This window comes from Salmo trutta, chromosome 3, assembly GCF_901001165.1.
Source record: "Salmo trutta chromosome 3, fSalTru1.1, whole genome shotgun sequence".
Classification (NCBI taxonomy): domain Eukaryota; kingdom Metazoa; phylum Chordata; class Actinopteri; order Salmoniformes; family Salmonidae; genus Salmo; species Salmo trutta.
Window position 1 is genome coordinate 28,053,459 of NC_042959.1, and position 16,044 is coordinate 28,069,502.

The window sequence follows — 16,044 nt, forward strand, 5'->3', positions numbered from 1 at the left end:
CAAGAAACATTGACCTATCTAGATGTTTCAGACTTACACTAATTGCATCAGCAAATGTTGGGGGGAGGGGTCACATGAAATATATGCACATGCTGGTGTGTGTGTGTGTGTGTGTGTGTGTGTGTGTGTGTGTGTGTGTGTGTGTGTGTGTGTGTGTGTGTGTGTGTGTGTGTGTGTGTGTGTGTATAAGGAAGAGTGTAATTTATGCAGCCGATACACAATTACTCTGGCATACATTTGCCCAGTCAGGGATGTAGCACCGCTCCCTCCCTAGCTCTTGTTTGGTTAGCTCTCATTAGCCGTGTAATATGAGCTAATGAGAAGAAGCCTAGAACACAGCAGGGGTACAGCCCTCGCCTGTGTCTGTCTGTCTGTCTGTCTGTGTGCGTGTGTGTGTGTGTGTGTGTGTGTGTGTGTGTGTGTGTGTGTGTGTGTGTGTGTGTGTGTGTGTGTGCGTGCGTGCGTGTGAGCGTGTGTGTGTGCTTGTGCTTGTGCGTGTGCGTGTGTGTGTACCCTCAGTAGGCAGAATGGACAGTCTCAGATGCTTTCAGTCTGGAGTTCTGTCATCTGGTGAAACCTATCACCATACCCACTTAGACATCTCCTCTCTTCTTCTCTCCCCTCTCACAATATAGTACCAACCATTTAATATTACCCACATATTGCAGGGTTGTTACACAGCCACAATGCCTTGCCTTGGGAAATCCAAACAAAAACAAATGCACCGTCATGGAAAACAAATCATATACTCACTTGACGGACTAAATCAACTTTGTTTTTGCAGACAAAACTGTTTCCATTTTTTTTACAGAAGATTTGCAAAACATGGTTTAAGGTTTCTGGCAGGCCAAACTTTGAGAACTGAGAGCAGTAGTCTAGTCTAACTGTCCCAACAAACTATCCTATCCCTAACCATCCCTAAGTAATGGGCTGCCTCATAGTAGAACATCTGTCTGAGCAATCTCACTGTGCTGTTTAGAATTCAAAAGCTAGTGCAGGATTTGGCCAGTCAGTGTTATAAACCACTGAGCAACCCAATCTCACAATCTCACAATTGAAAGTGTCAGTCATCAGAAAAGAGATGTCGCTACATGTAGAAGAATAATACATTCTTTCTCAAGGAAAAAGGGATTGAAAAATCACAGTTTACACATTGTTTTTGCACCTCAGCGATGCAAAAGCCACTCTTCCCTTCCACTCTTCCTACTCATCTACCCTCCCTAGTGGCATTTGAAATCCCTAGAGACTTACTGCATCAGAAAAGTAGAAACGACTACACTAAACAAAGTTGTATCTCTTCAAACAACATGAAATACTGTAAAGTGGATTTGAAACGTCACTGACTTACAAAACCACCCAGACAAGTCTACAGCTCATGTTAACACCCACACAGAGCTGTGTGTAGATCCACTGCAGTTTATTACACTTACAATACATGATCCCGTGTTGCTCAGTCGGCAGAGCAATGCACTTGCAACGACAGGGTTATGGGGTTGATCCCCACGGCCAATGAAAATGTGTCCAGTCGCTCTGGATAAGAGTGTCTGCTAAATGACTAAAATGTAAAAATGTACTAATTGGTACACTCACACATGTTGTGCAAAATGTCAGAAACAATGCTCCCTTTTTCCCCAACTGTAAAAATAGTATCACCCAGTCGAAACACTTCCGTCTAATTGTTTGGTAATTGCAGCAAGACAACTACACCGCTTTTAGCCAATGGGGTAATGTTTCTCTGAGCTGACTGTGTAAATTAAAAATGACACACACAATTAGGGTTCATAAATGAAAATCAAACATCAACAGTTAGTCTGTTTTCTCAACTAGAACCAGTGTAACACTGATGATGGATACAGACATTGTGTTTGGTTCAAACCTAAATCCAAATCAAGACAAGTGGGAAAACACTTACATAACATTAACTAAGTGAAACAAATCTGTCAATGTGCCCTTGAGCAAGGCACTTAACCCTAATTGCTCCTGTAAGTCACTCTGGATAAGAGCGTCTGCTAAATGACTCAAATGTAAAATGTAAAAATATTGCCCAGTCCATCATTGGACAACAACTTTTACTCTATCAAGACCTCAGTCATATGTTACTTTACAGCACACACCAAAAACTTGCTAAAAAGCTGTGAACTCTCATCTGCAGAAGTACATAGTAAATCTTCACCTTGAGTTTTTCACTGTATGGTGTCAGCTATTTTCTCAGACCGCAATAGTATTTTTTACTAGACTTTCTCCCTGTTCAATGTTTGCTACAGGTTTAGCCGTGGCGCACCTGTGCCTAGACCGCGAATCAAAGCAGCACCCTGGTCCTCACAACACACATACCTCTGCAAACTTCATGAGTGGGCCACAGCTGAAACCATTAGTTGGTCACTGGCACACTTCTAATGGGGTTCATAAAGTAGGTGGCTTTGCACAAGCCAACTAATTGTTTGCACGTTTAGGGGCAGCTGGTGAGAAACACTTGTTTCTGTTGCGGGATCCAATGAACTGGGTGCAGAGTGGCTGAGATTTAGCAGTGTGAGACGAAGAGTAGGCTAAGTCAGGTGTCTAGATATATTTAAGCGAGTCGCCGTGGTGTCACCGCCGTGCAAAGTGTTAGAGAGAATTCACAGGAACACGCTGCAACAGGGTGAATGCACTGTGGGTGTCTTGTTTTAACTATCTGACACTTCTCCACAAGGCTCAGGAACATTTAGAGGAATTTAATAGGGGGAAGAGGGGAGAAATGCCCATTTCACAATAACTCTATTTTGCTCTGTAAAAATAAGAAATAACAGGTCTGACATGTTCATTGACCTGAGTGATTGTGAATGATGATCGCTTACAGTGAAGGAACCTTGGACCAAAATCTCTCCCAAGATGACATGTGGTGATGTCAAGTATATGAATGACTGCCACCCAGGACAAATATGTCTGTCTGTACAAATGTGCTTCTCCTTCCCATATGCCTGGGGCCAATGGGAAGTATTGTCTCCATATTCTGAGTCCGGTGACTGGTAATGATTGAGGCAGTGACGGATTGAGCTCTGGATATAGAATCCTGGGCTATCAGTCTCCCCGGTCGCTCACACTGAACACTAAACACTCAGTCTTCCACTAAGCTTGGGAACCTGCACTTTATTAAGTTCCCCCCTCCTCTTAGCAGACAAAGAGAGGGTCAACATAATTCACTTTGCTCGATTTTACAGTGGCAACTGGGGAGGGTCAAGTGAAATCTGTTCCCCAGTTGTGCAGTCCACTTAGTCACACACACACACACACACACACCCCTCTTCTCCTCGCTTCAGTGGAATGGCTGTTTTGGGAGATAGATCGGGAGGGGCAGTTGCGGTGGACATAGGCTAGGGGAGTGTCTCTAAAAGTGACCCATTTACACATTCAATCAGCAATGCCACTTTACTATCCACATCAGATCTATCCGCGACCACATCCGAGCGCTAAACAAAACTATTCGTCTCCAGTTCCGTTTTTTTCAACACTGTGTCACAAGCAAATCTAGAATGTACAGTACAGTTCCAGAACCGAGAGAAGGCCAGAGGCTCTCCAGAGTACTTTTCCCTTACCCCCTAAAAATCTACTTGACCTACACGCACAAGTGCAACTACTTACTGCAGTGTAACTTGACATACAGAAACTCACTGTTTGGGCATTGCCCCTCAAATGAGTTTTGGTGAATGTGTTGTTTTATCAAACTTTTTGTTTGCATGGTATACGTTGGGTATGGGTCACTCTCAACGTGTCAGACCTCGAATGGGCGGAGCTTCGTCTATAGAAGTGTTGACGGCTAGACTTCAGAGTACTTGTCCATGAGAGTTAAATACTTACTCAGGAATTGACATGGCAAAATGACACAGACGCATTGCATTGCAATGGGAAGTAGTAAACCACAATCATCCAAACCAAGAGACGTAGCCTCGTTTAAATGAAAATGTCCATGTCATTACACATACAATAACAAGTTGTCTGGTGATCTATGCATAATCTTGTTACGCACCGGGAAGGAGAAATATCTGACTAATTGCTTTAAAAAGAATATACGAAATATTATCTTAGAGCGAATGGTCTCAGATAATGTTTATTGAACACAATTCAAATAGTTTCTGCCAACAATGTCACACCCAGTGTAATAACACATGAATGTACTGCCACTACTAATAGCCACCTGTCTTATTTTTGCAATATCTTAATCTAGATAAGTGTGCATTTGACCTTTTTAAAAATATTTTCTAGAATATAAAGTGATGCACTTTAACACTATCAAATAAGTTATCACCATATAGCCAATAACAGTTCATGCAAATGTAAATGTAGCTACACTTGGCAAATTACTGCAACTGTCAACCAGTACTGATCAATAATAGCCTTTATACTGTTGATCACCTGACAGTAATATTCAAGTACGAATTCTCTTTGTGTTACATGACAAATGTGTGACACATGAGTTTAATGCGTTTCAGTTCAATTAAGCATAATGGGAAGCAGTATTCAGAGCACACCAACTGTTAAAACTGACATGCTATGTGGACGGATATCCAGCAGACAGGTCTATTTTTCCCTCCAAATAAATAAAGGGAAATTGTGAACGCATGAAAGACAGTTTGTGGACTCACAAATGTATTGACACCGTAAGAAAACCAGCTTAAACGACATGGTGTCGACGCGCTCACCCGCGAGCACCGGACGTGTCAATTGACCCGCTTATCCGACTTGAACTCCCGGGTGGACGCGTGTGTGCGACATAATGACAACTAACACAGGAAAAACGTCTTCATCCTAGCTCATGAAATGCTTAACTTCTTGACCTCTTGTTTCATTTGAAACGTGCTGATGTTGTCTAACATGACACCACACCACCACTTCCGGCATCCTGATGGACTGGGGGTCACTTAAACGATACTCTAACTCCGAGACTGTTTGGTAGTTTCATCTTGCCTGCTCAAAATGCAATAAGAAACGAATAGCATTTTGAGCATGTAAGGTGGTAAACGTAGGCTACAGTAGGATATGCTTGCTCTTGTTACCCTTTTTGTGTTTGGTTTTTTTATAGTTCAGGCAATCAGATATGACAACTGTCGGCAATGTGCACGCCGGGCATCATAACATATTTCCGATGCCAACAACCGACACCCAAACATTAACCTCGAGTGAGGGGCTACAGTTTTGTTACATTTTAATAGTGTATAAAATTGTTATTATCAATAGACATCATAAACACAGGTCTCATAATATGTTATAGCCGTTGCTGTATGTATTAATGCAGGGGTCAGGGCATGCTTGTAGTGACAATTTGTTCCGTGATGACAACTTTGGATGGTACTGGTAAAAGATTTTCACACAAGCGTTAAAATCGAAAAGTAATTTGTCAGTATGCCTGTATAGAATTATTATCCGATTTAAAGAAGTGTAGGCATTTACCTGCTCTACATTATTTCAGTTCAGTTGAAGTCATTTATTTTAACACTTTGAGTGAAGCCAATCAATTTCTCGCCAACACTCACATCATCAATATTTCTCGGCGATATATAGCTTATCACGTATTATTAATATTATACACACCATGCTTTTTGTGTTTTTGCACCAAATACTATTCAATAATTCAAGATTTAATACATTCAAGTTTAATTATGAAATAATTTCAATTATAAAATAATAAATTGTATTTATTAAGATCTTAAAACTATGCATTTAATTGAATTCTACTTTTGATCACCTTAAAACAACACTTGTAGATAGGCCTAGCTTAATTAATACAGAATTAAAACAATTCTTATTGTGTGGTAGGCCTACCTGTTAACATATTATCAATCTTCATTCACGTCCATAACTTACAAAAGCGCACGTACGTCCATAAGAGATTAACAGGGTCACAGCTGCAGGATACACAGACACGGTTTATCTTATAGCCAAAATGAGTCATATTCAATTGAATGTGTCCGGGTAGCCTATACTTTAAAATGAGATCAAATAAGCTGGTTTGATAACATTGCTTATACGACTTATAATTTGGGCCAACGATTTGTCTAATATTTTAATGCATGCAGCTTTACGCATAGATCTCAGATATACATCTGAGAATGACATTCTAAGTTATTAATGGCCTACATGGACATCCACGTTATCATCACAAAACCTTGCAGCCGATGATGTTGGCGATTCTTTCTGTAAGCCTTTCTTTCACAAACCAACTTCTGCATGTGGGACAGCTGCAAACTCTTCGAGGTGCTCTTATTGTTTAGCCAACACTTAGTATAAGTGAAAATTGTGTTTTACATTATTCCACGCATGCGCGGGAGATACAGTATGGCGACGTTCTATTAGATGGCACATGCACATTGTAAAGTTTGAGTTATTTGCTAATCAGAGTCAAGAGTTTTCAGTAACAGCACATTTCTTGGAGCTCACTCAGCCATATAGCTGATATGCGCCACCTAACTGTCAACCAGTGCCTGAGTGCCTGAAATTAAACGCGGAGCAAACAGTTAGCCCATTTGTCACATGAGGGGAGGTATAAATTACGGTTACAGATATCCATTAATCTAGGTGTTGACTAAAGGGTCATGGTCTGTTGTACAAAATGATGCAAGGTCTCATTGTCAAAGCGCATCTTGATCAATGTCCCCCATTCCATTCTACACTCCTAGAGATGCTACAGGCTATTTACACATGGTACGTGTTTAACAAGTATTGGGACACCAAGTCTAAAGAGCTATTTTGCGAATAGGTGCAGGACACAGTAGGCTACTTTAAATGCATAATATTTGCGTCTTTACCGATGGTTTACACTCGTACGAGTGTAGCCTATGTTGTCCGGCAAACTGCACCGAACTGTCAGCATCATGTCCAGCGATTATCATATGTGCATATCTAGTTTATGTTTACCTTTGTGCTGCTGTGTTCGCGTCCAATATCCCCGCGCTCTGCATCCAAGAGCGGACCGGTGTCATGCCACTCGTGAGCGGTTCCTCTTTCATGGTCAAGGCTCCTCGCGGGAGGCTGTCCTGGATGGAGAACATGAAAGTAACCTTCTGGGATCTCTCTCTTTTTACCAAATCACGCTAAATAATCCTCCTGTTCACTCAAAGCAAGGCCACCTGGATTAACGACGAGCAACTGAAATGGGAAGAATCTATCCCCAAAGTACAACAAGGGGGAAAGCGATAGCGGTCCTTATCCAAAGACGAGCGTCGTATCCCTTTGGGTTTTCCGCTTTATTTTAAATTCCAACCTCAGTTCAGTTCGCTCAAGCTTAACGGTCTGAAGTTAAAAGAGGGTGGAGAGAGGGCGAGTGTTAGAACAGTTAAGCATCTCAAAGGAAAATAATCAGCCGGGATCTAGGAGACCTTTTCGTCGTGAGGAAAGAGAGGGGAGATGTCGAAGTTGATCAGAAGGCGAACATACGCGCACCGGATTGTGAAATGAAAAGTGGGATAAAACAAGCGAGTGCTTCAAAAAGGAGTAAAATGAAATGATTACCAAACAAGAGGGAGGGACGGACCTTGGAAGATTTGCTCTCCCAGGGGAAAAGGGGGATTGGGTACCAAGAAATCTCATTCCCTCCCTCCCAGTCTCTTTATCCTTCCTCTGTCCCAGCGGAGCGCACCTTCTCTCGGGTTCGGAGGCTCTAGCGCTCTCAGGGGATGGGGGATGGGGGGTGGGGGTGATGACGACAAGCATGGATTTGACAAGGGCGGAGACTAGTCCTTATAAGGAAAAATCATTTACGCGTCAATCGCAGATCTGGCTTCTCATTGGCGTAAGTCATCCATGACGTCATTTTTTGAATTCGCGGCAAAAGCTTTCGGCGTGTTTACCCATTGCACAATTTTGCTGGGCTGTGCGCGTGGACACAATAAGTGTAGAATTGCCCTACCAGATTAATCGGGCTATTTGCATGTTGCCCTACTTTTGAATTGGCTCATAAAGGCATAAAGCTGACCTCTCATTTGAAAGCATTGATCCTGTCGTAGGCTGTGGTTGATGTTAGGTTCACTGTATCCTTGTTGTGGCATTGGACTGAATAGGCTTCATTATGTTTGTGAGGAGCAATACACTTCGTCAACATGATCAGAGGACCTAATTTATCGTGCCACACAAATTCATACGTGCGCGCACGAACACTTCACCCCGCACGCACTCACACGTATGCGCGCGCGCGCACACACACACCCATTCAATAATATTTCGAGATGATTGAATATTTGTTAAAAGCTCATGATGGACCGCATAAACATTTTGCCTGTGTCTTTCTTGACGGTTTTGATTCTGAATAGTGTAGGTCATTTTTCGCAATAAAGCTTTGCTTGTCAATATATCACTTGAATGGTAGTTTGTGAATGTGTACAAAGATATTTGAGAGCGGCTGTCCTTGAGACCCTTTTCGTCCAGTAATTGTAATACAATAAATCACAGCGGCCTAATAATAATTAATAATAATAATAATGCACACTCAAAATAATTAATAATTATAATTATTATATACAATAGTAACTCTTATAAATGGCATTGTTTCAAGTAATTTGACAGTTCCGTTAACGCAGTAGTCTAGCCTACTTTTATACCACAACAACTCGAATTTCGTTAATTAGGAATCTTCCAAAGCAACCACAATTAAATATTTATAGAACGTTAGCCTCTTAACTTAGGAGACCAAAATGTATTCAGGAGATACGTAAACCTAACGTCTGGATAGTCAATATTCATATTTCTCTACAAGCAAATTAATTCGGTGACACTTAAATCGCGGAATATGTTGACTACAATATTCCTTTTAGAAGTAATTAGGCTTACCTGATCATTCATCTTACAACAATAGACACTATCATATTATCTCAAGTTATATTATTGCAATAATAAAATCTTGTATTAATATGTTCTTCAATAAAGATATTCCTACGTTTTTCTTGTTAATTGAACGAATTGTTATAATTACAGGTATAATTTGAATAATAATAGTACAACGTATTTATCTTTATCATTATTTGGGTATTTTGTAACATAACCAAAACAATATTAAGTTAATGATTAACCAACAAAACGTTTGTTTATACAATTGGTGTAAAATAAATAATTTCCCCATCCGTTTTATTTCTGTGTTCGAGGTAGCCTATAGGATTAAAATAACCTCAATACAGTCACCGACGCTTATGCATTCGCTCTTTTTTATTTATGGTACTTTACGGGGAAAAGTGTGTGCTGGGAAATAAGTCATGTGAAAGTCCAGTCTCAAGGGAGAGAAGATGGGTATAAATTCGTGGGTTGGCAACGTTCTGCGGAGATAACTCTTGAGACAAAATGACAACATAAAAGGTTTTACAACATGCATATTTTAATTGCACTTTCTAGAGACCGTCAACAAGGCCGTCTACAAGGCCAGACTGGAAAGTCAGGGGGCCACAAAACACTCAGCGGAGACAATCTGAAACTACGACTGGGCGGTGGTCTACAGCCAAGGGATAGTAGGCAACCATCGTTCGCATAGCCTAACCTTATGTATCATCATCAATAATAAGCAATGTCTTCTCAGAAGCTGGCTCTTGGTTCAATTAGTACCATACACATCATTCCAGTGGAAATGTGTAGGCCTTGTGTATTTTTGTTTGTCTCGTGTAGGCTACTGTAAATTAATGTAAGGGAACTACATACTGGATTTCAGCACGTTTTTTGTTGTCATTTTTTTTCTCCAAAATATTTACAAATTCATACAAAACACTCAAATTGAGTGAGTGGCTTAAGCCTTGTGGTAAAACTGTAAAAGCTGACGGAGAACAAACTATAGCCTATTATTTCATAAAATAATGACATCCATCCTTTGTTTAGTCATGTGTGCAGATGCTTTCTATTTCAATGTTAGATAGAAAGAGTACTTCACAGAAAATTCACTGATCACTGTCCTTGATTTTTGTTCAGTGTGCCATTCAGTTTGCTGACGATTGCTGTCATCTAGTGGTCATGGGTTGCTACGTGTGTTAGCAGTGGAAGACGTACACTGGGGCGTGAATCAACGTACACTGAACAAAAATATAAACGCAACATGTAATCATTTCAAAGATTTTACTGAGATACAGTTCATATCAGGAAATCAGTCAATTGAAATAAATTAATTAGGCCCTGATCTATGGATTTCACATGACTGGGAATAAAGATATAAATCTGTTGGTCACAGATAACTTTTTAAAAAGTAGGGGCGTGGATCATGAAACCAGTCTGTATCTGGTTTGACCACCAATGGCCTCATTCAGTGAGACACATGTCATTCGCATAGAGTTGATCAGGCTGTTGATTGTGGCCTGTGGAATTTGGCCCCGTTCCTCTTCAATGGCTGTGCAAGTTGCTGGATATTGGCAGGAACTGGAACTCGATCCAAAGCATCCCAAACATGCTTAATGGGGGACATGTCTGGTGAGTATGCAGGAGATGGAAGAACTGGGACATTTTCAGCTTCCAGGAGTTGTGCACAGACCTTTGCAACATGGGGCCCTGAATTATCATGCTGAAACATGAGGTGATGGCGGCAGATGATGGCAGGCCTCAGGATCTCGTCATGGTATCTCTGTGCATTCAACTTGCCATCGATAAAATGCAAATGTGTTCGTTGTCCGTAGCTTGTGCTGGCCATACCATAACCCCACTGCCACTATGGGGCACTCTGTTCACAACGTTGACATCAGCAAACCGCTCGCCCACACGACGCCATGGTAGAGAAATTAACATTCAATTCTCTGGCAACAGCTCTGGTGGACATTCCTGCAGTCAGCTTCCATTTGCAAGCTCCCTCAAAACTTGAGACATATGTGGCATTGTGTTGTGTGACAAAACTGCACATTTTAGAGTGGCCTTTTATTTTCCCCAGCACAAGGTGCACCTGTATAATGTTCATGTTGTTTAATCAGCTTCTTGATATGCCACACCTATCAGATGGATGGATTATCTTGGCAAAGGAGAAATGCTCACTAACAGTGATGTAAACACATTTGTGCACAACATTTGAGAGAAATATGCTTTTGTGCATATGGAACATTTCTGTGATCGTTTATTTCAGCTCATGAAACATGAGACCTACACTTCCAGGGTTCTACAGACAGTGGCAAGTCAAATTCACCGCGATGCCTCTTGAGCTCAATTTGGCCCCTGCGTGCCTCCGGGGCTGCGTGATTGCGTCACACCATCCACACCACATTTTCAGATCAAGCATAAATTGGCTCTTACACGGTGTGGGTTGGTTAGGTCCAGTGATGTAGTGGTAAAAAAGTTGGGTAAACTACACAGAACAAAAAATATAAAAGGCAACATGTAAAGTGTTGGTCCCATTGTTCATGAGCTGAAATAAAAGCTCCTAGAAATGTTCCATTCGCATAAAAGACAGGGTTGAATGTACATTTGCCTGGCATTTTAGCAATCGATGTGACGTTTGGCGGCGCCTAATCAGTCGGTTCTGTACCTGCCTGACTGAGTCGCAGTGTGGGTGGAATGACCGATCTTCCATGGCAACACCGCGCGAAACACGCGAGGAAATAAAACTCGGTAGTCTGCCTGGAAATTCATTCGCAAGACCAATACATATTTCTAACATTTTTCATAAACATATCTGATCATTATCGGTTCTCTTCTCATTTTAATTCAAGTACTTTTTAAGTACCAACTTGAGAAAATTTAACATTTTCAAAGTATTCCAGTACTTGAATTTCTGAGTGCCAAATGCAAGTACTTTAAGCACCTCAAGCAACTTCACGTTGCGATTATATTTTTGTTCAGTATATTATTGTCATCTTTATTTCATAAACAAACACAACATATCCACAACGATATAGCACTTGTACAGATATAGTATTTACTATTTCAAAGTAAAAACAATCATAAAATATTGTCTACAGGAACAGATAAAAAAAAAGACTACACTTGAACCTGTAACAAATCCCTAGTTTGCTCCTCCTCGTCCAAACCATGGGACAGTTTATATGCTGATTCTGTGGTGTGAGGCAGCTTGATGTACAAGTAAATCCCCTGGACAGCACACTAATTGCAGAGCTTTTTCACTTCCATGTGAAAAAAATATTCTCAAATCCTCCAATATTTTAAGCTGCAGTGTTCCTAAATGAGGGAACTCCATGAAAACACTTGATTCAACTCATCAAGGGTGTGTTAGTGCTCGGTTAGAACAAAAAAGTGCACATCCTGATGGACCCTGATTTAGGAACACTTCTTTAAGCCATTTAATCCCTCTCCTAGATACTCACAGCACCCCTACACTGCACTGTCAGGACCCTAATTCCAACACGATGCCTGTATTTAACCCCTAAACACCTCCACACCAAGGGGCCAAGCCCTACCATCCCAGCACTCTGAAGTCTAACTGACATCGTCTTGGTTGACCAAACCAGAGCCATATATATGGACAGAGAAAAGGAGAGGTTTGTGACAATTAATATAGGTTTACTTTATTTGTGGTGTTACTAGAAAAATATGACAGCTTTTGGTAGGTCTCCACGGCAGAAATGTTTGGGAGCCACTGATTTACCATTTAGAAAGGTACAGCCTATTCTCACTTATTCTTACTTAAAAAACAGTTTTTTATTTTGAATTATGAAAAGGTACAGGCCACCATCTAGTGGCCAGACAAAGAAGCAACTTCTAGTTTGGAATCAGCATTGAAAGAAGTCTAAATTTTGGAGTGTACATGCCATTATAGCAATGTTAGTACATTTCCGTAGACACTATCCACACACTTATTAACTTCCCCCATAAAGTAGGACAACAGACATGTGAGACCAAATCCTACTCAGAGCTCCTCTTTCTTCCTTTCAGGCTTTGCACAGTCCTTCACTGCAACCAGGCAAGAGGAGAATGACTCAGCCAACCCTGTAGATAAAACATAAATATATAATTTATTGTATAGTATCATATTAATGTGCATTCTCTTGCCTGGTTCTCTTTAATGTGAATACTCCATAATGGTATGCATTTTGGGCTGCTATTAATTGTGGCATGTTTTCTGTGTTTCAAAGTATTTTTCAACTGCCCAAATAAGGATACAACAGCAAAGGGATAAATGGCAGCAGGGGACTTTCTATACTGTACAAGAGTCACCTGACAAGATCTGAAATTGGTCGCCATGAGCTTTCGGTTTCTTTTTCCATCCCTCAGAACATCTGTCCATTGCACAATGAGCCATACCTGAAGGAGAACATGTTCAGACACGTCCTTTAGGAGGAATTGGTCTGCAATTCACTTTACTTCAAATCATGAAAAATAACAAATATATCCTATTGAAAAACACTTACCATACACGTCAAAGTCACTATCCCTGTGATATGCTGTAGAGAAGAGACAAATAGCAGATACATTGTTAAAATGTGATACATATTTGGGATATGTGGTAATCAGTTAGTAACAAACAAGCACGGTAAACGGTAGGCATGCCGTAACTCTAAAACTCCTAATAATGGATGGAAATAACAACAAATGCAGAGAATATAAAGTCAACTTCAATACAATATTAACTCCAAGATGATTTTTTTTTAACTGTTGTTGTTGTTATTGCTTTTAGATATACAGTATATACTGTAGATATATCTATACACCTGCTCTTTCCATAACAGACTGACCAGGTGAATCCAGGTGAAAGCTATGGTCCCTTATTGATGTCACATGTTAAATCCACTCCAATCAGTGTAGATGAAGGGGAGGGAAAAGGTAAAATAATGATTTTTAAGCCTTGAGACAATTGCGACATGGATTGAAAAAGACAATTGAAAAAGATTTAAGCCTTTGAATGGGGTTAAGTGTGCCTTTACTTAGTAGGTGCCAGGTGCACTGGTTGGTGTCAAGAAAAGCAACGCTGCTGGGTTTTTCACGCTCAACAGTTTCTCATGTGTATCAAGAATGGTCCTCTACCCAAAGGACATCCAGCCAACTTGACACAACTGTGGGAAGCATTGGAATCAACATGGGCCAGCATCCCTGTGGAATGCTTTCAACACCTTGTTGAGTCCAAGCCCCGACAAATTGAGGCTGTTCTGAGGACACAATGGGGAGGTGCAACTTATTAAGGTGATCCTAATGTTTGGTATAACTCAGTGTATTTTATTTTTTTACCTTTATTTAATCAGGCAAGTCAGTTAAGAACAAATTCTTATTTTCAATGACGGCCTAGGAACAGTGGGTTAACTGCCTGTTCAGGGGCAGAACGACAGATTTGTACCTTGTCAGCTCAGGGATTTGAACTTGCAACCTTTCGGTTACTGGTCCAACGCTCTAACCACTAGGCTACCATGCAGCCGTATTCACTGCAGATATATAGAGTACAAGTCAAAAGTTTGGACACACCTACACACCTAGTATTTAGAAATCAAGGCACACTTAACCAGCATGGTTACCACATCATTCTGCAGTGATACGCCATCCCATCTTGTTTGTGCTTAGTGGGACAATCATTTTCTATCAACAGGACAATGACCCAACACGCCTCCAGGCTGTGTAAGGGCTAAATGACCAAGTACGAGAGGGATGGAGTGCTGCATCAGATGACCTGGCCTCCACAATCACCCAACCTCAACCCAAATGAGATGGTTTGGGATGAGTTTGATCGCAGAGTGAAGGAAAAGCAGCCAACAAGTGCTCAGCATAACGTAGACTGTTGGAAAAGCATTCCAGGTGAAGCTCTGGTTGAGAGAATGCCAAGAGTGTGCAAAGCTGTCATCAAGTCAAAGGGTGGCTACTTTTAAGAATCTCAAATATAATAAAATATATTTTGATTTGTTCACCACTTTTTTGGTTACTACATGATTCTGTATGTGTTATTTCATAGTTGTGATGTCTTCACTATTATTCTACATTGTAGAAAATAGTAAAAATTATGAAAAACCCTTGAATGAGTAGGTATGTCCAAACTATTGACTGGTACTGTATATATATTTGTTTTATAATTTCTTTCATTGCAGAAGTAACTTTCTTGCTCTGTACTAAAAACAATCAATGCAAAGGATCAGTAACTTACATGAGTCTTGGTAAATGAGATCATATCCTAAGCGTATGCATGGCAGTATTGCGTCCTCATATTTTGCATCTTCACAGGCTGAAAAAAAACCCTCAAGAATCAAAAACTATCTGTACTGGAATGACTGTACAGAGTATTCAGTCATTGAAATATCACCATTTGGCTCTCTTCTGGGATAGTGTGAACCAAAAATGAAACTTTTACTTAGTCTCACCAGTGGAAAGGTTTGTACCAGACAAAAGGTAGCCTACGTCAAGACCCACTGGGCAAAAACTGGCTGAATAAACATTGTTTCCACATCATTTCAACAACACAAATTCAGTGTGATGATGTTAAATCAACATGGAAAACGGTTTGGATTTGCAAAAAGTCATCAACGTGAGGGATGTTCAGCTTTTTTTTCACCCAACTTGCAACCTAAATCCAATGATTTATTATTTAATGTTGAATTCACGTTAGTTGAGAACTCAACCAAATGTAAATCAAAACTGAAGTCTGTGCCCAGTGGGGAGTCTGGAGTGTTTACTTCCACTCAATAACAGCTGGGGGGCTGATTAAGTTGATTCCCCTCAGGTGGAATAATAATACCTCCCATAGAGAATCATACATAGCTTTAGACTTACATTAAAATGCAGAGAAATAAAATATATGGCAGTGATGGAATGTACTGTAACTTCTAAATGACTGCAGGGAAAGATCCTTAAAAAGTTACTGGCATTCATAAAAGATTGTGAAACATAACTTTTGACCCATACCTTTATTGAATCCACAATTTCTCTTTTCGGCTGCTGTGTAACCTCTTTTCAGACAATCTGTTAGATTTGCATACAGGCAACTGTAATGTATATGGCTAGCCATTACATTGCACAACAAGATGTATTGATAGTACCATAGATTCAAATGGAAATGGAAAATCAAATGACTATGGCGATATGCATTGATCAAAGCAACCAAGAACAACGGTCATTAAAGATACAAGTGCAAAGTTCAGTGCTGTGTATGCCTTCACCTGACACCTCCTCCACAGGGAAAATGCTGCC

General features: G+C 40.5%; 1 protein-coding gene across 6 annotated transcripts in view; it reads right to left on the bottom strand.

Annotated features, from left to right (window-relative positions):
- The window catches only part of LOC115171659 (transcription factor COE3), a 100,177-nt gene extending 92,571 nt beyond the window's left edge, over positions 1 to 7,606 (bottom strand). For 4 of the 6 annotated variants that reach the window (XM_029728720.1, XM_029728684.1, XM_029728693.1 and 1 more), the window contains exon 1: positions 6,892 to 7,606. In XM_029728720.1, coding sequence (XP_029584580.1) covers positions 6,892 to 7,025 — 134 coding nt within the window. In that variant the 5' untranslated portion in view covers positions 7,026 to 7,606. The remainder of the gene's footprint in view (positions 1 to 6,891) is intronic. The other 2 variants (XM_029728711.1, XM_029728701.1) reach the window with 1 other exon arrangement.
- Between the last annotated feature and the right edge of the window lie 8,438 nt (positions 7,607 to 16,044).